At 37.3% G+C, this 26,161-nt stretch overlaps 1 protein-coding gene across 1 annotated transcript; it reads right to left on the bottom strand.

Annotated features, from left to right (window-relative positions):
- Positions 1 to 622: 622 nt before the first annotated feature.
- col19a1 (collagen, type XIX, alpha 1) lies at positions 623 to 26,161 on the bottom strand. Its single transcript, XM_087803280.1, has 10 exons — positions 26,074 to 26,161; positions 25,802 to 25,876; positions 25,626 to 25,725; positions 15,567 to 15,690; positions 15,216 to 15,491; positions 14,626 to 14,706; positions 13,102 to 13,221; positions 12,103 to 12,147; positions 1,169 to 1,220; positions 623 to 666 (listed from the first exon to the last, which is right to left on the bottom strand). The coding sequence occupies exons 1-10, from the start codon at positions 26,159 to 26,161 to the stop codon at positions 623 to 625; spliced, it is 1,005 nt and encodes a 334-aa protein (XP_087659406.1).

Genomic DNA, 26,161 nt, shown 5'->3' on the forward strand with positions numbered 1-26,161 from the left:
CTGTACATGGTTTTATACCAAATGAATGCATTTAAATTGCTGTTTTGCATTTGTTTTTCATGAAAATTTGCCATGGAAGACAAATATGTAATAAGTAATCTGGGGTTGGTGCACGGCTTATAATAGTTATTCACCACATCACATTTCAAACTCATGGTCTGAGGGAAAGATTATTCATCCCAATTTATGGTCCGAAGAGATTTGAATATTTATAATTGTAGATAACAATTTACAAGGTAAAAATAAACTTGCCCATGTCGAAACATATTGACATTGAACACAAACAGATCATAGGGATTCATTTGCAGAAATCGAAAACCCATTGTTAAATCTTGCCGTGAAGTTGGATGCAACTTATTTGTTGACTAACTAACTTATTTACAAGTTGGTACTAATTTTTGAACAAGGATAGTGAATACCCGACTCTGTCTTACCAGCTAGTGTCACACGAAATCAACTTCACAAACTAGCTCAACGCACAGTGAGAATTTAGTTTAATTCTTTATTATTATTTCACACAAAAAATGTCAGGAATCTCAACTTTCATGTCCGATTTTCTTTTGAAACTTGTTTTGATTGTCTTCTCAACAGCGCCTGTTGCTCTGATAGCAGCTGCAGCTCGTCATGCAATCACCACCTCTGCAGCAGAGCTTAAAGCCACCTCTCCTGCAGCAACAGGCGCAAGATTATAAAGTCACTCCCTGGTATAAAACAATTCTCTATACTCTCCTTGTGGATTAAAATTATTTCTTGTTTTTTGTCCTACTTGTGCCTGAGCCTACTTTTTGTTGATTTATCCAGCGTGTTTTTTTCCTAATCAGTGCTCTCTTCGTGTTGCGCTTTGAGTTTTCTTTTGGAGTGAAATAGACACTTTTTTAAATATATTTATCTATAGTGATTAAACATTTTTTATTCATTCTGTTTTTGTCTGTTGTTTGGTTGTTTGCATCTGCACTTGGTTTCAGCTTTTTTTTAAACCTTACATCAACAGTGCTTTATGCTAAGATTAGCATTGAATCACTGAAAAATAAAGGTATTTAAATCAGTTTAGACTTCCTGTTTAATGAGATCCTATTATGGAATGAAATATTGTTCGTCATTTTGACGTTTCTTAGTTAAACGTCTGAATCATATCGTGGTTAAACATCTGTGTTATCGGGTGACTGACTTGGTACCTTATATCCCGGGTTTCCCTGAATCCCGGCCTCCCCAGTGTCTCCCTGGAATGGAAATAACACATCGACAAGTTAGTGAAAGGTCTTTCATTCACAGATTAGTAAATCCCTCCATATATGCCTGTCATTTCACCAACTATTCTGTTTCTACAGCTGCTCCGTCAGTTCCTGCTGACAGCGACAGAGCAGCTGTCTGTATACTATTTCCATCGGGGCAGCCCAAATCTGACCTTTGTGGAAGTTCATTGTGTGGCTCTAATAATTTTGCACCACAATGCGATAAAAAGAAAGACGGAACAATGGAGCGGGGAATAAGGAAAGGTTGTTCGCCACTCCGACATGATCAGATAAGAATGAAAAGATAAGAAGATTGTAAAGGGGAAAAGATTGTTATCCAGTAAATTAAGAAAGCTGCGAGCCAAGAATCTAATTAAACCCATTGCAGATTCACGATCATACTTTCATTAGAAAATCATCTACACATCTTTTTTTTTAACAATCATGGATTACTGGATCTTTATGAAATCTTTAGGGAAGTCCTTCTGTAAGTGCAAAAGCTATACCAGGATTAAATTAAAGAAACTCAAATTACTTTTATCTATCTTTAATTTAATGGCCCTATATAAATGATGTTGTTTATTCATAATTTCTGTGCCTTTTTCCAAAATAAAAGTTATTTAAAGCTAATTGAGTTGATTGTGATTATTTTATTTTTTCATCTTTAAGTGCGTTTTTTAAGAAGTTAGTGAGTTACATTATAGTAAGTTGTAGTAAGATAGTATAGTAAGTATTCCACTTATTTAAAATGTTTATCTCCTTTATTGTCTCTGTTAATTTATTGTCTAAGCATTTCTTAAGTCTAATCAGGTGTGAGAAGTAACAACAGGTTTTAGTTAATATCTGACTCAAGTTCCAGACATGATCTTTTAACTGTCAGTCACCAGTTTAACCCTTGTGTTATCTCTGGGTCAAGGTGTACCCTGGGGCCCGGAAATAGATGTGTTTGAGATATCCCTTATATTATCTCTGGTTCAAGGTGACCCCTGTAGCCCGAAAACCAATGTGTTTGAGATATGCCTTATGTTGTCTCTGGGTTGGGTTGTTTTCGGGTCACCTTGACCCAGAGATAACACAAAGGTTAAGGCAACGAAAAATGCTTAAAACTCATTATTAAGACTTATTTTTGTGAATATCTTTCAATAGTACATGTTAATAATCTTGGGAAATATTTGTAAGACATTGTAAGAATTGATCTTTGTATGTTAATAACTGCTATAATGTAGTATTTAAAAAGAAAAAGAAAAAACGCTGTCAAGTCACTTGAAGCTTAGTCATGGACTTATTGAAAGAAAAAGCAAAATACATGATCATAAAACAATATATGTGAATATATATAACAGAGTAGGCGTTATCGCAGCTTAAACATTTACTTAGTGTTTTAAAAGTTTTATTCATTTCTCTAAATAGTCAATGACACTGCTCCAATTGGATCCAATATGATGTTTAACATAGGAGGCTGATGTTGACAAAATATGTTTAAAGGAGCAACACAATGACTGTTTTTGTAGTGCACACAAACGCATTGACACCAGTTATGCTAAACAGTTGATTAATTGAAAACTGTGAAATGCACAAAACAAAAGAATAACATATAAAACATAAAATTGTTAGTAATTTTATACCATTCTCCCCCCCCCCCCGTCATCTCAACCCATTATGTCCATTAAGACCCGACGGATCAACTCAGTTTATGCGCGAGGCCAAAGAAAATGGATTTTCTTTCAAGTAAGCTGCATTCTTATAACCCACCACTTATCTGTTTAATTTCCTGAGGGATTCTGGATTAATCATAGCAGTTTAATCCCCTTTTGCAGTGCATCAAACCTCCACTGTAATGTAGGACGGTAGTGGTTGTTTGCACGGCCGGGGTAATCCCGCACACCCTCCCAAGAAGCTCACGGGCAGCGTAGGTCACGAAGATTGGCCGGTAAGTCCCGTTTGGATGTTTCAGATGTTCTCAGTGGCCTAGATGTCTTTGACTGATCGCCCACAAGGTCAAGTTGCGTGGTAATAATTGTTATCTATCTTTAAATTAAATCCCCTGTTGGTGTATTTTGACACAATATTTTTTACTTGTAATTATCCTATTTCCCCGATATTAGGAGGGAGTTTTAATTTTGTTTAAAATGAATACAAGTAGAGGTTTTTACCTATTTTATAAACTTCAATAGAATATGTCTATTCTATATAAGTACTACTTATTTTTTAGTAAATATTTCATTTAAAAGGAAAAACTGTGAAAAAAAGGAAATAATAATAATAACCTTCCGGTGTTGAATCAAGATTGAACCTTAAAAGCTCGCCCCCACAATAGTCTGCTGCTGATTACTTAAAGAAGATAAAGACTAAGCGAATAAAAGGAAGGAAGTGATAGCTAAGATAACATGTTTAGCCATTCATCAGACATATCGTTCTTATCTTTGTTGTCAAAGTGAATCACAGCCTCAGACAATCATTGTTTCATTCAACCTTTTGCAGGTAATTTTAAAACCTTTGTCCAATAGCTCAGTATTTGATGATACAAGAGTAAGTATAATCATTTTAGAACTCTCTGATGTGTTTATCAAGCACTCTGCGTTTTGTCTAAGTGGTAAACCTTACAGTGAGGATGGATGCAACCTATTTATCTACTTACGAACCCATTTCCTTAAGTCGTTATTTCATCTTCACCAAGGATATTGAACACTCGATTGTCTCATCCACTGGTGCCAAAAACTGTTTCCTTATCTAAGTAAAACCTCTGAACTCGGGAAAATGGTGTCACAACATGATTTAGAGCTTATAATCCATGCTTTCGTGTCTCGTTTGGACTATTGTTGATCACCAGATCCTGCTGAGAAGACTAAGGGATGAAGTGGGACTGTCTGGGTCTGTGTTAGAATGGTTCTCATCTTACCTTTCTGGGCGCAGTTTTAGTGTATCTGCCAATCAAATGAGGTCTGAATCGGCAGATCTGTTGTGTGGAGTCCCTCAAGGTTCTGTTCTGGGTCCTTTATTGTTTTTGCTGTACTTGATTCCCCTTGGTAAAATCATTCAGAGATTTCCAGATGTTTCTTATCACATTTTTGCTGATGACATCCAGCTCTACTGCTCTTTTGACCCAACTGAGCCCCAAAGGCTGAACAGCTTAGTCAATTGTTTGCTAGAAATCAAACAATGGCTGAGTGAAAACACTTTACAGCTTAATGTGGACAAAACTGAAACTCTGGTGATTGCTCCTGATGATACGATTCCAGGGTTGAGTCAGTACTTGGGTGACTTAGGTCAGTCTGTCAAACTGAGCCTGAGAAACCTGGGTGTTGTATTTGATAAAGACATGTCTCTTGTTCAACACTGTAGAAAACTGACCAGAAACTGTTTCCTTCAACTGAGAAAAATCTCTAAACTTAGGAAAATGTTGTCACAACATGATCTTGAGCTTGTAATCCATGCGTTTGTTTCTTCTCGTCTGGACTATTGTAACAGTTTGTTTTCATGTCTTAACAAGAAGGAGCTGTCTCGTCTGCAGTTGATTCAGAACTCTGCAGCGAGAATTCTGACCCGCTCTAGTAGAAGAACTCACATTTCTCCGGTCCTTAAAACTCTTCACTGGCTTCCAGTTTCTTTCAGGATCAACTTTAAAATTCTGGTTCTTACTTTCAGAGCTATTCATGGTCAGGCTCCTCCTTACATCACTGATCTGATCCAGCCTTACACCCCAGCTCGGTCTCTGAGGTCTGTGGATCAGAATCTACTTATGGTTCCACGCACACGGCTCAGGACCAGAGGAGAGAAATCTTTTCAGGCTGTTGCTCCTAAGCTTTGGAACAATCTTCCTCTCTCTTTGCGCTTGATGGAGTCTACTGACTCCTTTAAGAAACATCTTAAGACGTTTCTATTTGTTCAGGCTTTTCCTTGAATTTCTCGAACTCCTGTGTTGTTCTCAGTGTTGTCTTGATCTTTGAAGTATGTACTGTTTTGAGTATTGTTTTGATTGTTAAAGCGCTTTGTGACCCTGGTCTCGAAAAGCGCTATATAAATATATATTACTTACTTACTTACTTACTTACTATTGTAACAATTTCCATGTCTAAAGAAAGAGCTGTCTCGGCTGCACTTAATACAAAACTCTACAGCGAGAATTCTGACCCGCTCTTGTAGAAGAACTCACATTCCCCCAATCCTTAAACCTCTGCATTGGCTGCCAGTTTCTTTCAGGATCAATTTAAAAATGCTGGTTCTTACTTTCAGATCTATTCATGGTCAGACTCCTCCTTATATCATTGATCTGATCCAGCCTTACACCCCAGCTCGGGCTCTGAGGTCTGTGGATCAGAATCTACTGATGGTTCCTGAACATGCTTCAGGACCAGAGGAGAGAAATCCTTCCAGGCTGTTGCTCCTAAACTTTGGAACGATCTTCCTCTCTCTCTGTGTTTGGTGGAGTTTATTGACTCCTTGAAGAAACATCTTATGAGTGCAGGTTTTTTCTTAATTATCTCTGAGCTGCTGTGTTTGTCACTGTGTTGTATTGACCTTTTAAAAGTTTCTAAACTTGTCTGTATTTTTAACTATGTATTGTTTTGTTGTTCAAGCACTTTGTGACCCTGGTCTGTAAAAGGTGCAATTATTATAGAAGCATATCAGTGGCATTAGATTCTGTTAGCTTTTAAAATACAGTTTAAATAAAAGTTTTCATAAAGTTTGTTTGAATATCATAACATGGAGTGGGAATGAGACTCAATTAAAGTAGAATGTTTGCTTAACTGTGTCAGTAAAGTAAAGTACATTTATTACTACATTTCCACAAGAGGCTCATTTCTCCCAATTTATTTATATTTAAAATTTAGTTTGTTTTAGTTAGTACTCAAAAGAGGATGAAGGGGGGCATGTGATGGAAGTCAAACATGTACAAGATCTAACCTTTAAACTCTGTCTTTAAAAGCACACAATAGAACATAACAAAAAGTGAATCATCTTTCCTTTCCCAACATTAGTAAGTAAGTAAGTAAGTAATATATATTTATATAGCGCTTTTCGAGACCAGGGTCACAAAGCGCTTTAACAATCAAAACAATACTCAAAACAGTACATACTTCAAAGATCAAGACAACACCGAGAACAACACAGGAGTTCGAGAAATTCAAGGAAAAGCCTGCACAAATAGAAACGTCTTAAGGTGTTTCTTAAAGGAGTCAGTAGACTCCATCAAGCGCAAAGAGAGAGGAAGATTGTTCCAAAGCTTAGGAGCAACAGCCTGAAAAGATTTCTCTCCTCTGGTCCTGAGCCGTGTGCGTGGAACCATAAGTAGATTCTGATCCACAGACCTCAGAGCCCGAGCTGGGGTGTAAGGCTGGATCAGATCAGTGATGTAAGGAGGAGCCTGACCATGAATAGCTCTGAAAGTAAGAACCAGAATTTTAAAGTTGATCCTGAAAGAAACTGGAAGCCAGTGAAGAGTTTTAAGGACCGGAGAAATGTGAGTTCTTCTACTAGAGCGGGTCAGAATTCTCGCTGCAGAGTTCTGAATCAACTGCAGGCGAGACAGCTCCTTCTTGTTAAGACATGAAAACAAACTGTTACAATAGTCCAGACGAGAAGAAACAAACGCATGGATTACAAGCTCCAGATCATGTTGTGACAGCATTTTCCTAAGTTTAGAGATTTTTCTCAGTTGAAGGAAACAGTTTCTGGTCAGTTTTCTACAGTGTTGAACAAGAGACATGTCTTTATCAAATACAACACCCAGGTTTCTCAGGCTCAGTTTGACAGACTGACCTAAGTCACCCAAGTACTGACTCAACCCTGGAATCGTATCATCAGGAGCAATCACCAGAGTTTCAGTTTTGTCCACATTAAGCTGTAAAGTGTTTTCACTCAGCCATTGTTTGATTTCTAGCAAACAATTGACTAAGCTGTTCAGCCTTTGGGGCTCAGTTGGGTCAAAAGAGCAGTAGAGCTGGATGTCATCAGCAAAAATGTGATAAGAAACATCTGGAAATCTCTGAATGATTTTACCAAGGGGAATCAAGTACAGCAAAAACAATAAAGGACCCAGAACAGAACCTTGAGGGACTCCACACAACAGATCTGCCGATTCAGACCTCATTTGATTGGCAGATACACTAAAACTGCGCCCAGAAAGGTAAGATGAGAACCATTCTAACACAGACCCAGACAGTCCCACTTCATCCCTTAGTCTTCTCAGCAGGATCTGGTGATCAACTGTGTCAAAGGCTGACGACAGATCCAAGAGTGTAGAGTGATGTTTACGGAAGCCAGACTGAAACTTCTCATGGATGTCGCTCTGATCCAAGAACAAAGACAGCTGCTCGGACACCACCTTCTCCAAGATCTTGGACAAGAAAGGGAGCTTAGAAATAGGCCTGAAATTACTGAGGTCAGTTGGGTCTAAGCCTGGTTTTTTGAGCAGAGGCTCCACAATGGCATGTTTAAATGCATTGGGAAAAACCCCTGTGGAAAGGGAGAGGTTCACCATATTGGTAACCCAGGGGCCAATTACATCAAATACTTTGATAAAAAGCCTACAAGGAAGGACGTCATCTGAGCAAGAGGAGGGTTTCATCTTGTTCACTAGTGCTGAAATATCACCCAAAGATACAGCAGAGAAGGATGACCAAGAGGAGGAGATGGGCTCAGAGACAGTAGGGGTTCCCAACAAAGGGGGAGAGATTTTCTCTTTGATCAATTTAATTTTGTCAATGAAAAATCTCAACAATGCATTGCTGTCAGCTTCACAGAAGACCGGCGTGATTTGAGGAGCAGGAGACACGAGAGAATTAATCGTGTCAAACAAAACTTTGGGGTTTTTCCTATTTGCTGCTACCAGTTTTCTGATGTAATCAGATCTAGCAGTTTCTACCATCTCATTGTAAGAAGTCAACAGATCCCTGAGGTGAAGTCTGTGCACCTCAAGTTTAGTAGACTTCCAGAGACGCTCAGTCTTTCGACAAAGTCTCCTCAGACTCAGGAGATCTTCATTTGTCCAAGGGCACCGTTTTTTCTGAATTTTCAAGTTCGATTTAACAGGTGCCACTTGATCTAGTATTTCAACACAATGATCAGTAAAACAGTGAATCAAACTGTCCACATCTGGACAGTCATCAAAGGAAAGACGGTCAAACATAGCAGAAAAACTGTCTGCAGTATCGGCTGAGATGACACGCCTCTGAGACCTAACTTTCAAAGGCTTAGGTTCAGGGATGAAGTCCAGGTTGAACAAGACAAGAGAATGATCACTCAGATGGACATCATGTACAGATACATTAGAAATGTTCAGGCCAAGAGTAAAAACTAAGTCTAAAATGTGGCCTTTTTGATGAGTGGGTTCAGAAACATGTTGCTCAAAATTAAAGGCTTCAGTTAAAGTTAAAAGTTCTTTAGCAGAACAAGATGTGACGTCATCAACATGAAGATTAAAGTCTCCAAGAATAAGAACAGATTCCATCTGAATAATGGAAGATAAGAAGTCACTAAAGTCTTTCAAGAACATCGCCGCAGGACCAGGCGGACGGTAGATTGACACACAATAGAAAGGTCTTGTAGAACCAACCAAGATCATCTGAGACTCAAAAGAAGTGAATTCCTGTGTCTGAATCACTTTGCAAGAACAACTCTCCCTAAAAACAGTAGCAAGACCTCCTCCACGACCAGAGAGGCGAGGCTTCCCCAGGACAGCGCTCCCTACTGGACAGAGTTCGTTCAGATGAATAAACTCTTCCTCTCTCTGCCAAGTCTCAGAAAGACATAATAAATCCAAATTAACTCTTGTGAAAAGATCATTAAGAATAAAGGATTTATTAGTAATGGAGCGAACATTAAGAAGTCCCACATTCAGCACCGATGACGTCACTGACGACGCCGCGTCACTGACAGGCGCGCAGAGCGGGATCTTTTGAAGCGAACAGCGGTCACGTGGGTACCAGCTGTCACTGAAGTTCAACTCGGTTGTAAAAGTCGAATTAAAGAGAGGAAATGAAAAAATCTTACCACCTTTCGTTGAGGTCTGGACAGACGGCAGCGCTGATGTGTCGTCACACACAGTGAGAGGAATGTCGATCAAACACCGATGACGTTCGATGACGTCAGAGTTGTTCCGAGCGATCGCGACTGCGCGTCTCATCCTGACCTGAACTCCAGCCCGACTCGATCCCTTGTGGAAATCGCCCGGTACTCGAGAGATCAAACGATATTCCACAGAGTCCGAGTCGATGAGAAGCGGAGCCGGAAACACGTTCACCGGACGTTGGTAACGGTCGCGAGTGAAGTCCTCCATCGACTCTCTGATGTTGAAAAGAGCATCACGATCATAGATCCGAGATGCTTGAGACATATCTTAAGTGATATGAGCATAATATCCGGACAAGTAGTCGTTAAAACGACTGTTTTTGGCAATTATTGCAGGAGCTCACGTTTCAAGCAGCCGATCAAAGGCTCACCGGAAGCGAAAATGATCAACATTATCAACATTTCCCTCCTAATATGGTGCTAAAGAATTCGACATATGAATGATTGAGGAACATAAATCTGTGATTTGGATCTTGATCTGAAAGTCTAACAACATTTTAATCATATGTATTTTTGGGGTTTGCATTTTCAGAAAGATTGATTAATTATACGTGTCTGAATTTAATTTGTGCTTCTGCGTAACGGGAGTTTCTCAGTCGAGAATTTAAGAGTCAAAACAGACCACAAATGAAAGCTAGTCTGACATCAAAAACATTCATTGTTGGTATTTCTGTGTCGCGTCTGATGCTGTTTTTCCTTAACTTCATTGATTTATTGTTCCAGCCCATAATAGGATTTGTTATGAAATCCAGCGTTCGCTATGAGTAAATAAATGGGTCCAAGTATTGATTCGTTGAAGACCCGAAATTAGATTTCAGGTGTTAACACCGTAAGTCTGGCAGCACAAAACACTCTCTGCTCAAATAATAGTGGCGAGACGGAGGGAGAAAATAAACAGCTCATTAATTTGCTGGAGGTGGATAAGAGATTCAGCTCAGGTCTTACCTGGAAGCCACGTGTGAGGAGGACACAAGGTGTCGGAAAAGTTGTTCTAACGATCGAGTGAAATTAAAAAAAAACCAAATGCATTATTAGTGAGATGACGCTAATTCAATTCCGTGAGTCACATGCACAGACAGGTTGCAGCTGGAGTTTTGACCCCTGCCATGTTAAATTAGAACCATTAGAGGCCAATTAAAACACGTTTGCAAGTCTAATAGTGGTGTTTTTAGAAGACAAGTGTGAATGAAAAGAACATTTTGACAAAGTATGACATTTATGAGAATTCGCTTCCTGGCACAGAACAAGCAGTTTCTTTCAATTTTCGTTGTGATTATGCGTCTAACTGACGCCACTAATATACAAAAAAAAGGGGTTCGGAAACGTAAAAGAAGAGATGAGGGCACCTAATGTCAAAATTATTCTCATGTTTCAAAAGTTATAGTATCCTCTCCAAGATGCAGTAAGTCTTTCATCATGACCATGTTTTGATATTATTACTTTATAAAGTCCAAATTCTCAACGAAGGAGAGGTTACGAGAGTCCATTATGATGTAATAATGATCTTCACTCCTCTTTTAGCGACCTGTAATCACACCCCGCTTTGTTTATACAATGAGTCCCTTGGAGAAGGAGCTTCCAGGATTGATGATGCATAGGGACAAACCTTAATGCTTGGCCAATCAAAGCAGAGTGGGCGTGGTTATGGTTACAAGATTTTATCATCAGAAAAAAACGAGTATTCAGTGGGCGGGGCTTAAGCACTTTTTGTAATGTTAATATTTCAATGAAAAGAGAGTTTTGTACAGAAACTTACTGATGAATACAATAGAGGTCCAAGATATATTTAAGACACACTTAAATCCACACCTTAGTTTCAATTTTAAGTGTGAGAACTGTAGCAAGTGTAGGTGGACTGGATGGAAGCAGGATTTGCTTTTGACCAATCCCAACAAAGGGGGCGTGGTCAGACAGTCTTGTATACAAAGCGATATAGGCAACAGGTGAACAACATGCCAACATCGTATCTTAATAAAATCAATCCTTTTTAAATAACATTAACAACCTTTAAAAATCTCATGAATGAGTTGACTTTCCTGCCCATAGTCACCCGTCATCGCAGACGTCTCAATCTGAGCAATCAGACCAGTGATGCCAGAAGCCATCTGGTCTCATCAGACACACCGGAGCAACACCTGCTCTCCTAGAATTCCATTCATTGTCAGAATTGTTCACTAAACTTTCCGCAGACAGCTAAAAGGGATGCCTGGTTGAGAAATGTCTTCATCTGATGGCCGACCTTTCATCACACTATTGACTGTTGTCCCATTTTTTAATGTCACATTTTCATCTGGTTTTCTATTTGGTCTTTTTCTATTCATCACCTCATACTATTGACTATTGGACCATCTTTTATTGTCAGATTTTTATATGTTTTTCTATTTGGTCTTTTTCTATTGAGCTGTCAGGCTACTACAATTGGACTCTTTCACTCAATTTCTTCTTTTTTTATTCTAGTGATTGGACAATTGCTTGATTCCCCAGTTGTTTCCAGGCGAAAATTGACCTTGTTGTGAAGGTAATTGTGCAGTTCCGTTGGTGCGGGACCTTGACTGCAGAAACATGCAACTGTCAGAGGCAACAACACAAACAATTTCCCGCTGATATTTGATTTCAACTCGCCTGTGTTCCTCTGTCCATGGATTTACTTCAAAATAGATGTTTGTTGTTTGGCTTCATGCTGCTTTTTGACCGTTCAAACTAATCCATTTTTTTTTATTTTATATACAACGAAAGTCTGACGGCAAACCACAAACACAGCACAGCTCTTAGGAAAATATTTTGATAGGAAGTTACATACCTTCTGGCCTCGCTCCCCTTTCGGTCCTGGTATACCTGGATCCCCCTGTGAACAAATGCAACATGTTGTCTTCTTTGATAATAATATATTTATAGCTACATAGACAGGAAGTTTGAATATACTGTGTGGAGATTCCAACAGGTGAGAGTCGATATTAGCAATGGGTTGATGAGGCTTCATGAAACAATGTGTTGTTTCATGAAACAGTGTTTTCGTTTTGACTACTAGAAGGCACTCTCTTCTTCATAATCTTTGGCTATACTTTGATCCACTAATTCAATTATCATTTTCAAACTTATAGTGTCATCAAAAAAGGAAGACCCCTTTAGAGTGACACCGAATACTGGACTGTAGTCCTGGCTCAGATGAGGTATCATGATACAGTGCATTAATTTTGAAAGGCCACATGGGGGCACTTTACCATATTAGGCTCTAATATGCCTGTTTTATGAAACCTGGCATGTCTTTCAAACTTACTAGTGCCATCTAGTGGCCTTTCAAAAATGAAGACACGGTATCACGATACCTCATCAGCAGTTTCATGAAGCCTCATCCACCCGTCACAACTGGACTCTGAATACTTTGGTGAATTAGTGGTCAGTAATAGTTGTGAAAATAGTGGCATTTCATAAAGATATATATGTTAAAACCTAGTACTTCTGGAGAAGAAAATATGTTTCTTAAACTGAATGAATTACATAATTTTGTTGCTGTTCATGTCAGTGTAAATATATATAAAAACACAACATAATTACACAACTTCTTGCTAAATTAATTGGTCTGTATTAAACCTCCTTGAACTTCTCTTGCGTCCCAAAGTACTGAGGCATTTTTCACATTGTGTGGCGGTAAATATCGAGTTGTACCTGCTCTATGAGCGGCTCTTTAGCACAAGTGGAAGAATGGAAGTCCAGGTGGTGTAAATCAGCTCTCACACAGTTAACAACAAGTCGTCCCACACACTCAATTAGGGACCTTGTTGGGAGAAATTGATTGTACCTTTTCAGCCGGACACTGGCATCTGTCAATGGACTGCGGGAGTGGCTGAGACAGCATCTGAGGGAGCTGGTCCGTAGCCTCGGGAAGGGAAGTCCCATTAATTGTCTTCTGGGCTTCACACTGGATCAATAGAAAAAAAAATCCCACCATTAGGACGGCTCACTTTGTCTTGCGTGCCACATCAGAAACAATAAAAATCAATTGAATGGGAGAGACTCGGTCCTTAGTTTGCAATTGTTAAACAGGTTTTAAAAAAAGGACTGGTTCCCTTGTGAGTGAGTAGGTCAAAGGTCATCGGTACATTTGGTAATATTAGCTATTATTGATTGATAGATGATCAAGGTGGCTGGCTTTCAAATATCATTGAAAGACATATATGGGGGATTCAAATGTATAACACATTAAGATGAAAAAAAATCTAAAAAAGTCCCAATGGTTTGCCCATAATATATGGTATCTTTACCTTTAAAGGGCACTTGACTCAGCTTGGTTCTCTCACTATTGCTAAAGGACTCCTACTGAGCTCTTCTCGGGCTCCAAATGATTCCCATGAAACGCTCTGTGTCCGTACTTAGCTTGATTTTTTTTTTGCCCTTATTTGTCTGTCAAAAAAACATTGTGTGCTAACTACTCCCTTATTATATGTTTTCTTTACCTCCTTTCGGGGAAGGTTTTAAACTAAATTAGAGCTCTGTAGTTCGTTTATTAAGCAAGTTACAGCCTTTTGAAAGTTTATTTAACTGCTGTTACGTATCTAAATATTATCCTAAATTTAATTAATTATTAATTAATCTTAATTAAATTAATTTAAAATATTGTTAATAGCCATAAATGTTGTGACACAGCAGGTATTAATAGCTTCCCCGGAACTCACTGGCAGTACAGAGTGAACTTTAGAGCAAGAACACCTTGTATTTAAACACTAATTATGACAAGCAGTTATGGATACCGGTCTTCATCTAGAAAACCAACATTTTTTTCATCTGCTTCTTGACGCATTGCTGATATTTCTCGAAAATTCCAAATCGTAGAAGGGAAATTCAAAATAATGAAGAAGTCTACTAATTTGCAAGTTTACTGAACTTAACCCTTGTGTTATCTCAGGGTCAAGGTGACCCGGAATCCCGACAAACAATGTTTGAACCTAGAGACAACACAAGGGATACCACAAACAATTTAGTTTTTAGGCTTTCGTGTCACCTTGACGCAGAGATAACACAATGAATTAAAAATACTGTATTATTATAACAATTTAAAAGGATTCCTAAAAACTGTGTGATGCTTAAATAATAGAACTCAAGAGCTCGATTTGATTCTCATTTCACTCCAAAAATATAGATTCCACTCACATAAACTCCCTCAGTGTGAAGTATACAAGGCTCGAGGTTAACTTCTTCTCTAATATAAAATGATATATAAAGATTCTTAAACTGATATCGTTGTCGATAACGCAGCTCTGTTAACCTGTAAGAAAACTTTAAAGCACATCTTAAATCAAAAATACGCCCCTAAACTGCGTATTACCTTCGCTTCAAGGAGCTCGCAGCAGTTTTCCATCTCTGCCATGTACGGGTCACAGTAGATCAATATTTGCTTCAGCTCAACCTGCAAAAGAAAAGGAGTCACCTTACTATAAAATTGCACCATTACTTTTTACTCATCTCTAAACTTTTATTAAGTCTCCTTGTCTCTACCGGAGGAGTGGATGGAGTTTTACTTCGCCCCCTTTTAAAAAAGTTATCCGAACAAAAAATACTTAAACTGAAATATTAAGCGAGTTCAGAGCACGAGTCGAACTCGGAATCTCTGGACCTACAACTTTGCTCTGCAAGTGAACATTAAAGCAGCTGCTAATGATTCTCAACAGCTGCCAAGTTCTGCTCAGCGCGGCTGGTTGGCCACATGTTTTTTTAGGGATTTGCCGAGATTTATTGCAGCTCATGTGATACTAAACATACACAGATGAATAAAATCTGGGGCCCCCCCAGGATGCTTTATAAACGTGCATTATGCCATACTTTTGACAGGCGGTTAGACTTCTTGCTGACTCTTGAACACTGAGCCTTAACCTTGAAGCAGACAAGTTAAGATTCGGGCAGACTTGCGGCACATACATCTGCAGGCCGTCCGTCCTCTACCCGTGTGGTTATAAGTGTGCGCCCACTGAGGTCAATGCCGTCCCTCTCCTCGGTCAGCCGTCTTTCAATCAACTTGCAGTCCATGTAAATGGAGACGATGTTGCTCTGGACAGAAATGCTCAGCTTGTGCCACTGGCGATCAAAAAGGGCATGTAGGTCACGGCTCTTGAACGTGTATCGGTGCGTGCTCTTTGCTCGGCCCTGGGAAAGAAACTCCACCACTTTCTTGCCGCCATCGACAGCGACGGATACCTACGGGGCAAAAAAAGGGAATTAACAGAAGATAACATTTTAAAATTGCTGTTTAGTTTCAGAAACGCTGTTTACCTGAGGATCTCCTAATCGGTCAAATATCTGCCAAAGATACCAGCGATCTCTTTTTGTGGTTCTTCTGACCCTGAACAAGGTGACTAGGGAAAATTCACTTGAAAATCCATGTGGGAAGATCGATCTAGAAAGGAAAAAAAGATGGGAAAAGTGGTTTATTAAGATGTCAAAGAGTGCAAAAAAACAACTATGAACAATTGTTAATATACGCTCATCAATCAAGGTTAGGTTTAGATGGCAGAGGATCCTGGTTGGTGTTGGAGTTGAGGTGTTTGTTTTCTTTTTTTGTGGTTCTTTATGGAAAATACAAATGTAAGGATTCTGTCCATAAAGCTTGTTCTTTAAAAGACAACTAACGTGTTGATTGTCTCAAATAGATCTTGGACCTGTATTGTACTCATCAGTATGTAAGTCAGTAAGTCATTTTTATTTATATAGCGGTTTTCCAGACCAGGGTCACAAAGCGCTTAAACAAACAATATAATATTCAATAAAGTATATACTTTAAAGGGCAAGATAAAACTGATAAAACATGTACAGAACCCACTGAAAACACATTGTTTCTCTCAAGATTAAATATTGTTTACCATAACTAAACCCACTCAGCTGTGATTGGTCAAACATCCAGTTTGTCAGCGCATGTCATCAATTTCGGAAGTCTTCACTTCCAAGGGACTCGTTGTATAAACAAAGCGGGGCGGGTTTACAGCTGGCTGGAGGAGTAGTGAACCCATTGTTACCTTGTATTGGACTCCGCTCTCGTAACCTCTCGTTTGCCGAGATTTCAGACAGTGGAGAACTTTATAAAGTAATAACTTAAAAACATTGTCCTAATGAGGGATTTACTGCATCTTGGAGAGGAAGACTTTAAAATTGTAAACATGCGAGTGAGTCGGAGATTTGCGTTTCACATTAGTCGCCCTTTAATTCGACATCTTAAGGGAAGTCTCATTAGAACAATATTTATCTTGTCCAATAAGTTTTTAATGTGCAGTCACAACCTAATTATCCTTTAGCAATTAATTTTCAGCCACGCATGAAAGTTGTTGTTCCCTCTGCAATACTGACTTGTGGCTCTGCATTCATTCTGCAACACCATGTATTAAGAATAAAACCCGATGACAACTTGTGTTGTCACCGGACCCCATTGAAATACATGTTCAATTAAATGTACACTATTAAAACTATTGTCATGACATCTGCCGGGATTTATTACCGTACGTTCTGGAGAAAAAGACAATACTTTTACATATGCGTTGAACCCTGAGGCTTATAGGATGATTACATAATGCTGCTAATCCATGGATTTGAATGGGTTATCATCATTATCAGGCGCTGTTGATGGAACTCAAAAGCGAGACACACAGGGAGAAGAGATAATTCACAGATGAACTAGAGGTGGCGGTAAAGCAAAAATACCAGGATGCAGACGCAGTTAAATAACACAAAGAAGAAAAGGATAGCTTGATTTAACTTTGAACATTACATTTAATTCAAGATGGAGAACACACGGAAAAATGAATATGATGGAGCTTTTACGTTGAAGATGTAGAAGAAGAGGTGAATAAGGAAAGAGAGATGCTACACGTAAACCTGGCATCATTGAGAAAATGGTGAGAAGAACTGTCTAAATGGCCAAAAAAGCTTTCCGAGGAGATAAAATGAGATGGCCTGAACTGGACGATAACTGTCCTGATAGTTGATTTTATTAAGTTGTTTTACTGCTGTGTGACAAGTTCTATTCAGAGAAAAGCAGCACGGCTTGGGATTTGGTTTCCAATCAGCTAATATTCCGTTATATATTTCACAATCGGGGAGTTGCTCACAAATGCATCGTATATTTTTTAGAATTGTACGCAGTCATGAAACCTTGAATTAAAACTCAACAAAAAGCTAAATAATTCACAAATAATTATTAATTTATTAGAATATTCTGAAAAAATTAGTTACATATTTGATACATCTGGACACAATTTTGAATAACATATGGGTCATTTCACAATTACAAAAGCTACTCTACTGATAAGCTAACATAATGCTTGGGTAATTCTAGATGTTGTTTCTTCTTCAATGACACACTTAAGGATAGCAATAATAAATTGGACAGGATGCAGTCATTCAAATCCAGATTTCTAATCTGACACGATTGTCACCAATCATAAAACCCCAAAAGGTGATTTAGCTGAAGGCTAAAGGCTCATAAGAAGTATTATGACCTTGTACCAGTAGTTATTATTAGTTAGTTTAGGATGTATTTTATGTGGGCATGAAGAAGATAGATGTGACTAGGAAGGACGATCAAGATACATTAAAGTGGAGGAGGCCGATTTCCTGCAGCAACCGCTGATGGGAAATGCTGAAAGACTCATTAAGATTGGCTCTCAAGAAGTTCTGCCTAAGTGACTTATCGGTAGATATCTCATCCCGGCTACTATGAAAGCCTTCACTGACGAATGTTGTGATATGAATTAAGCCTTCAATGTCAAATTTATACTTCTTAATGGCTCTGGAGAGGACAGTACGCGTCATCAAAATACATGCAAAATCCTAAACCTAAAATATTCCCATAAATTAGTTTAATGCCGCTAAGCTCGGTGTACTTTTCTGGCTGTCATGCAGCTAATGAAAGCATAGAAATTGATCTCCGAGTCAGAAGAGCCAATCTTTTACCTGACCGAGATCAGACAATCACGTGGAGTTATAGATGCCTGGTTCACTGCCGCTATAGCTTTATGACTATGACCTCATCTGCTCTCTAAAGTCAGCCATCAATTCTGGCTTCTGCACGAAGGCAAAAAGAGGAGACTTTACGGAGAAAACAATATCATCTTTTACCGTGCATCCACTAAAAAATGACTTACAGCACATTCTTAAACATAAAGTGCTGCATATTATATAGCATATGAACCTTATAGGGCTCAGATTAACTATCTGGCTGTTGATCTATATAATAAGATATATATATATATAAACACAGAATAATACAATAAGAAGGTCAGGCACAGTGACGCCTGGAGGAGGGAGCAAGAGAGTTCCTTTAGACAGGTCGGAAATGAGTTTTCTCTCCAATATATCATCCCCTATTCTCTCAGTGCACACACACCACTCCCGTTGTGGCCCTTCCAATTCTCAGAAATTTGAGCGTAAACGCTACAAGACTGCAATGATAAATACACAAAGTGTCCTCGAAATGAAATGCTTGTGTAGATCCACGGAGGACGTGGAAGGTTCTCTGTTGCTGGAGGGCTACACCGCTCGCGACACAACATGAAAAGTGGCATGCCTGTATGCACAGAGGATTAATTTTTTTCCAACAGAACATTTTATCACCAAGCACCCGAGAAATGGAACCTCGAGGTTTTTGATGGAAATTGTTTTAAATTCAATTTTTATGATGATAACAATGACCAGGGTGTTTTGCAACATTATTCATTCTTTTTATTTACATTCTAAAGAAATAAATAGACCAGATAAAAACAACTTATGGCAACATTTTAACAGTAAAGGATGTCGAAGTAAATCAAAGTAAATATAGCACCTGAAGATAAGCCATTGTGTGATAAACTGACTATTTGCTGGTTAATTAATTTACTGTATTTTCAGCCCATACACGTTAATTTAACACTCCAGAGCTAACTTATTTAAAAATAACTCATTGAGCAAAATGATCTTACCGGTGGACAGATAATATCACAAATAAAAATAAACTATTTTCTGCTAAGCAAAGTGTTTATATCCTAAAATTGGGGCAAGCTTATTTGAAAGTATACACTAATAAAGATGTATATCTGACAGTAACACAAAATCACTTGTTTTTCATCTGACTATAGCAATGATAGAACTGTAACTAATAACTTAGTAGGTAAGTAGTGCGGATTGATCAAAGGAGTTTTACACAAACAGTCCCATTGAGAGTATATTGAATAATATAAACTATTAACAGCCCACGTAATGCATTCATTTTTTTACATTGGTAGTGTTATCCATAATATATTGAAGTATTTTTGAAGAAATACCTGTAGCTCTCAATATTTTTGGGCTGAATATCTTAAGCCAGTCTTTTACTTTTTTAATATATATATTTTTAACCTTTTTTGTTACAATTTTTTCATTTGTCATAAGGGTTTTTGAATTTGCAAAAAGTTGTGATATCTATTTTGTATGCAGTATTGATGGCGATTCAGGGTCACATATTGTCAAATCATGTGACTTATTTAATTGGAAATCGACTTATATAGATTTTTGTGTTCATTTATTCAACAATAAAGACTTTAACTTCAAAGATCTATCGCATACTGTATATTTTCAAAATAGGTTAAGTAAATTAAAAAAGGTCGTCGAATGTAATTGTACCAACCCCCAGAAATACATTTTTGGGTCCTGACCTCTGACTTATTTATATTAAAAAAAAAAATGATGCTAGAAAGAAAATATTGTGAAAATATATTTGGGCTAAATGTAACTACAGATAAATCAAAAAGATAGTCATGATTACAGAATAAAGTGAAAGTAACTATCAATATAATATAAAAATATGTGATAATATGTGTAAGTATAATAACAATATAAATAAGAAAAAAACAATAAATAAAACAAATGAATAAAACAATAAATACAACAATACATAAAACAAATATAAATATGGAGTATGTCATTGAATTAATATGAAATACATTTAAATAATGTAATATATTTATAAAGTATATATAATTTTTAAGTTAGTTATTTAAAACAATTGAACAATATGTTTACAGAAATAAGTACATTAAAACATGATTTGGAGTGACGTTAAGTTGTGAATAAAAATGCAAGACATTGCTGCAGGTTTTTAGAATGAACAAGAATTTTCCTCGATCCTAACCTTACATAACAAGGGGATCAGGAAACACCTGCAGTAACTCTATCTGCCTTGAGGAGAATCTTTGTGAAGCTCTCCTGCCTTACAAGTCATCCAATCCTGGAGGAATCAAATTGCTGACGGAGAAACAATCAAACCTCAAATGTTAGCCCAGTTGGCCTCATCTCGATCGGTGACATTAAATCCGTTAACACATCAGATACCAGCCGGAAGAATTTTCTCTCGACATTCTTTATTCATGTTGGCGAGTATGGAAATGTGGCTCAGCTGGACACCTTGCTCGTGTTTAAAGATGGACGAAAGCAGATACTCTGCTGAATTGAATATGCTTTTTATTGATACAGAAGGCCAGAGGAGGATGGAAGGCAAACATCCCTCCACAGGACTCTAACCGACTATATCAATTTTAATATAAAACTCTGTCTAGAGGAAACAACTATTATTGATATATAGCTATCAATATTTCTACCTTGTACAAAATCTAAGTTGCTACTGAGAGTAAAAGCCTAACGTGGATGCATGGTTATTTTTTTTACATAAGGAAAACCTCAAATTACAATATATATTATTTATAGTTACCTTTGTATTGCCTGGAATCAACCAAAGTGGCGCCAATGACGCACAATGTTGCTCGACACGACTGCAGTAGCCTTTAGTTTTGTTTAGCATGTTGCTTTTTTCATATCATGCTAGCAATAATGTGCTTTTTTTTAAATATTTTAAATAGTTGAAATTGTATTGTATGTGCCTTGTGTTCTATCATTTGTATTGTATTCTATGCTAACAGTAAGGCAATGCTTTAATTAGCTAATTGCTAAGTTTTGCTAACCAATAAATTTCTACTTTTACACTCTTTCCATTATAAAACTTAAAAAGGCTGACCTTGAAAAAAAGATGACAAATAAAAAGCATTATCACAAGAAAACGGGGATTACCTGTTTCAAAGTGAATGCGCAGCCCAGGGGCCACATGTGGCCATTTGACTGTATTTATGGGGCCCCAATAAGTTCAATGATTGGGTTTGAATGATATCAATATGTAACAACACCATAAGATGTTTTTTATGTTCTTTGTGACTATTTATTTCTCTTAAAACATAAAATATGTTGAAGCAATATTTTTGAAAACAAACAAGGCATTTATTTATTCTGTTTTATCTATTATAGAATAACTCTTGTATCTTATTTAGCTTAGTTATAATCTTCTATTGCATAAAGACATCTTTTTTCTCTCTTGTTTAAAATATTGTATTCTTTTTCCATTGGCTTGATGCCCCTTAATATAACGTGGCCCCTGGTTAAGAAGATAGCGAGTTTAATTCATAAGCTGCCAATGGCTGCTTCCCTTATAAATATACATATTTTGTACTTAATTTGCTTATTTTCAATCACTTCTCCTTCTTTTCTCATTAGGATCAGTTGTTGTCCTCAACTAAGCTTCGAACGGAGACTTTTGTCTTGGCCTGATATGACTACATTAATGTCGGCCATTAATCAAATCATCAACAAACGCTGCATTAGTGTTCCATCAGTGCTGCCTCACATATTCAAAAGCCATCTCAGAGAGCAGTATTAGTCCTATATTAAGACCCGGAGCATCTTCCCCTGCATATCTAGCATGTGAAGAGGGGCCTCCTGCTTCTCGCCCATTGCCCTGGCTTCCCTCCCTCAGCTGACATGGAGGATCACCTGTCAAACTACTTAGATAATTGGATATGAGAGGGCTCGACGTCTCACCACTATAACCAATGACACTGTCAGCAGTGTCATTGAAAACCAGCATCTTCTTGCGCTACTGGCCTAGACTGCAGGCCAATGTATTTTGGGCCGGGTGACTGAACAGACGCACTGATCACAAGTCAGCAGGGCTGAAAGTTTCTTTCACCTTGCCAAAAGGAGAGCAGCAGTAAATGTTTACAGTCGCATGTCATGTAAAGACACTAATAATATCTCCACTACCAGGAAGAGTGTCCGTAACAACCCCAAGGAAAGAAAAACAATGAATATGAGACACCAGGCAAGTTCGACCTTCGTTTTTTTGAAAGCCATTTCTGGTCATTTCGCTGGTCGGAGAGGTGGTTTTTTTGAAAATATCAGATTTATACTTTCAAATGTATCATTGTTGCAGTGCTGGTGGAGGGTCGATGATGGTCAGGGTACATGAGGTCACCAGTATATCCAGTTTATCTTCCTGTTTTTAGGTAGGTAGGTAGGTAGAATTTTATTGATCCCTCAGGAGGTCTCCTTTGGGAAATTGTTTTTTTTCCAAATTATCCACAGCAAATACAGCAATTTTTCTTAAATTTAAATTATTATTATTTTTTTTTTTTATCTCAAAATCATTCCATTATTTCCATTATTAATAATGTGATTTGTATTTGTGTTTTTTTAATATAAAGAGTAATAACAGTTTAAATCTAAACACAATGCTGCTTACAGTTGATGCACTAACTTGCTTTTGAATATCCTTTATTATTATATTATATTATTAATTATTATATAGTATGATGCAAACTTATTATCATTATTAAACGCCAGGAATTACATGCTAGCACAGATGGCACATGTCTGAATAAGTAAAAGTGTATATAAGCTGGTAAAAAAAGGGTATTGACAAATAAATAAATCATTTTTTTATTGAAAAATTAAATAATCATTAATTTGAATCTACAGATCTGACACATGAAGTAAATATTAGATGTAATACAAATTATACTCCTTTAAAATCAAGTTATGCTAACGATTTAAATAGTTTTTGGTTCATGATTTAGAGGAAAACTCTAATTTAAATTATTTCTCACCCCATCGTACATCAACTGGTTGTTTATGGAAGCGACACAATCTTGGAAATGTGTGTCAATTATACTGCAAAATGTTTTTTTTGTACCACAAGAGCACTTTCTACATACAGTGTGTTTGATAGTAAAGAGCGTCCATGCATGAAAGACACAAGGGTGACTAGAAAACACCCTGGGCAAACACACAGAGACTATAAAATATGACAGAAAACCCCCCAAAAATGACTGAATAAAGCAATATGCATAATTGGGCTAAAGCCTAAATCAAGGTCAATGTGCAGTGGATTTTATCATTTTGATTTAATTTGCAATAAAAGCGTATGATTTGATTTAAAAATAAATCTATGGACAATCCCAGATCATTGACTTTAAGCACGACACATACTCAGATGATTTCAAGATTTTTCAGGAAAAATTATTTCATTATGTTGATAACCTGGTGTATAACAGGTGATATCACAGTCATCAAATGTGTTATCTAAGGCCAAATGGTCACCGACAGCTGCCTTAGCATAACAACTGCAACCTGTGAAAAATCCATTCCTGACATGATTCGTGAAAGCCCGGAGCTTAGTGTTTGCCACAAAGTACGCCGAGTGACAAGATGGATTGCACAAGACTTAACCCGCAAACGTCCAGAGAATATGATGATTTGCTGCTGGGAATCGTAAGCAAAGATGACTTCCAAACTTTGCCTGGAGGATGTGTTTGGATCTCCTTTAAACTGGGCCGTCAAACTGGATCATGCGAGGGATGAAAATATTGAACCTGCTCTTATTCAGAACAACATATAGTGACGAGTATTGAACAAAAAATAGTTCAAACAGAAGCTAATTGAGCCGGTAATTACAACAAAAATCAAAATTGTACTCCTTCACCACAAGACACACTTTGTTTCACTCCTTGAATAAGAAACAATCAGATACATTTCTCACCATCTCTTGGGTTTCAAAAATAACCAAAACCTCACAAACTTATGGCACAGCAAGTATCATAATTGGTTCCCAACATAATTTAATGATCCAAATAATAAATAACCTGTTAACAACTGCTCACACACCACGTCCCATAATGCACTGCAAAGACAATTCTACATGCTAAGACTCATATGAACTATACACATGTTAAAATGAGCCACTTATTATAAAGTACTAACTTACACCTTGTTTATTCTGACAATGTTCTATGCTTAATAGCGTGATAATACACCGTAATTACTGATTATTAACAGGAAATAAAGAAGTTATTAAAGATTGCTGTCTGCGGAAAAACTAGCTTCTCTCTATTTACCCCTTATTAGCTGTAAGTACCATGAAAAAAGTAATTCACTATTAATAATAGGCTCTTTAAAAGTAAAATATTAAATATATATATACTAGTATTTAAAGCAATGAAATATAAGTAATTGTAGTTGTTAATATGTACAGTAATTATAATTATGTTTGTACTTGCAGATTAGTGTTTTCCCAAGTAAAAAAAGAATATATATCTTATACGTTGTAACCGTTCAAATGCTTGCGTATTTAATATGAATACGCTGTCACTTTAGAAAAGGGAACATTTTAACAATTACAAATACTTATTTTTTTGTAATTAGGACGCTATTAATACATTTATATTTTACTTTTTTTTTTACTTCAAAAGGTTATTATTAATGTTTTATTATTAATACTAAACTACTTTTCCCATTGTACTACTTCTCCCTAATAAGGGGTTAGTACAAGTTTTTACCAAAGTTATTTTTCAATTACTTGCTTACTTACTTTATGTTAATAATTAGTAATTAAGTTGTTTATTATCATGATATTGAGGGTGGAATATAGTCTCAATGAACAAGGTTTGAGTTAGTACTTCATAATGGGTAATAAGTGGATAATTATCTGTGAATACAGATATAAATAAATAACTTATTAATAGTTAATATGCGTTCCCCATTCCGAAGTGTTACCAGAACTTTAAAACAGCTCTTTAAACCATATGTTTATAGTACTAGGATGGGGAAAATACATTTAACTGTATCTATGGATCTTTCTATAATGTACTGTTTATTTTGACTTGGCACTATAAGCATCCTTGGTCCTGTAAACAAGAAACCAATAACTAAAGTGATATTTTAAAAGGAGAACAGCGCTTTAGGAAGTCGGTATCTCTGGCCTCGTTCACCACATGTGCTCTAGTCACTTTGCCAGAGGACAGAATATCAAGCGTATATACAAGGTGAATATTTACAGAGTCATCTATCTTCTTTTTAATAGAAAGCAGCACACGGTGAGTGATGAATGCAGAGGACATTGGAAGTAACTTCAGCGAGCTTTGTGCAAGGACTAGTCGTCTCTACAAAAGAATGTTCTACAAAAGATGTGCTAACGATGAAATAAAAAATAAAAAAAGGAATAGGACTGACTTTGTCGGCAGGATGAGGGGGCTGCTTCCCACTCTGAAGGTAGGAAGGTCCTCTGATATCGTTCCCTTTCGAAGGAGAAACGTCTCCGTCAGATCAAATCCTGGAAACAAGATTGTATCATGTTATCTTCTTTTCAAATTATTTTCCTGGTAAAGTGGTTTCAATTCTGCACAGACCTGTTATTTGCAGCGGGCGATCTAAAACATCTGAGAACCTGTGATCTTCCACCGTCAACGTGGGACACGAGCCGTCTGCGGAACGAATAAAAAGAAAGCCGTAATAACAGCAATTTTAAATTTGTTTTCTTTTTTTTAAAGTGTTGTTGGTGACAAGTGGAAAAAAAACAAATGGCAGCGTAATGTTTAGACATTTGTTGTGAAATACTTAAAATGGCACTGATGATTGACGCCGGGTCGAGTGGTAGGCGGTGACAAGAGAAAACGCATACCTGTTAGCTCAGTCACTGCCATTCCAAAAGCGGAAGGGATGGAATTCACGGTCCAAAGTAAAAAACAACATTTTAGCAAGTCGTTCAT

This window comes from Callionymus lyra, chromosome 11 (genome assembly GCF_982586985.1).
Source record: "Callionymus lyra chromosome 11, fCalLyr1.hap1.1, whole genome shotgun sequence".
Taxonomy (NCBI): Eukaryota; Metazoa; Chordata; class Actinopteri; order Syngnathiformes; family Callionymidae; genus Callionymus; species Callionymus lyra.

Bases quoted from the DNA above. Each gene is read 5' to 3' on its own strand.
- col19a1 (XM_087803280.1), bottom strand. From the start codon at position 26,161: ATGAACGACTTGCTAAAATGTTGTTTTTTACTTTGGACCGTGAATTCC. The intron at 14,707-15,215 runs GTATGTGCCGCA...TTTCTTTTGCAG, and splicing joins AGGACGGACGGCCTGCAGAT to GTTGAGCTGAAGCAAATATT. The intron at 1,221-12,102 runs GTATGTAACTTC...TTTCCATTCCAG, and splicing joins AAGGGGAGCGAGGCCAGAAG to GGAGACACTGGGGAGGCCGG.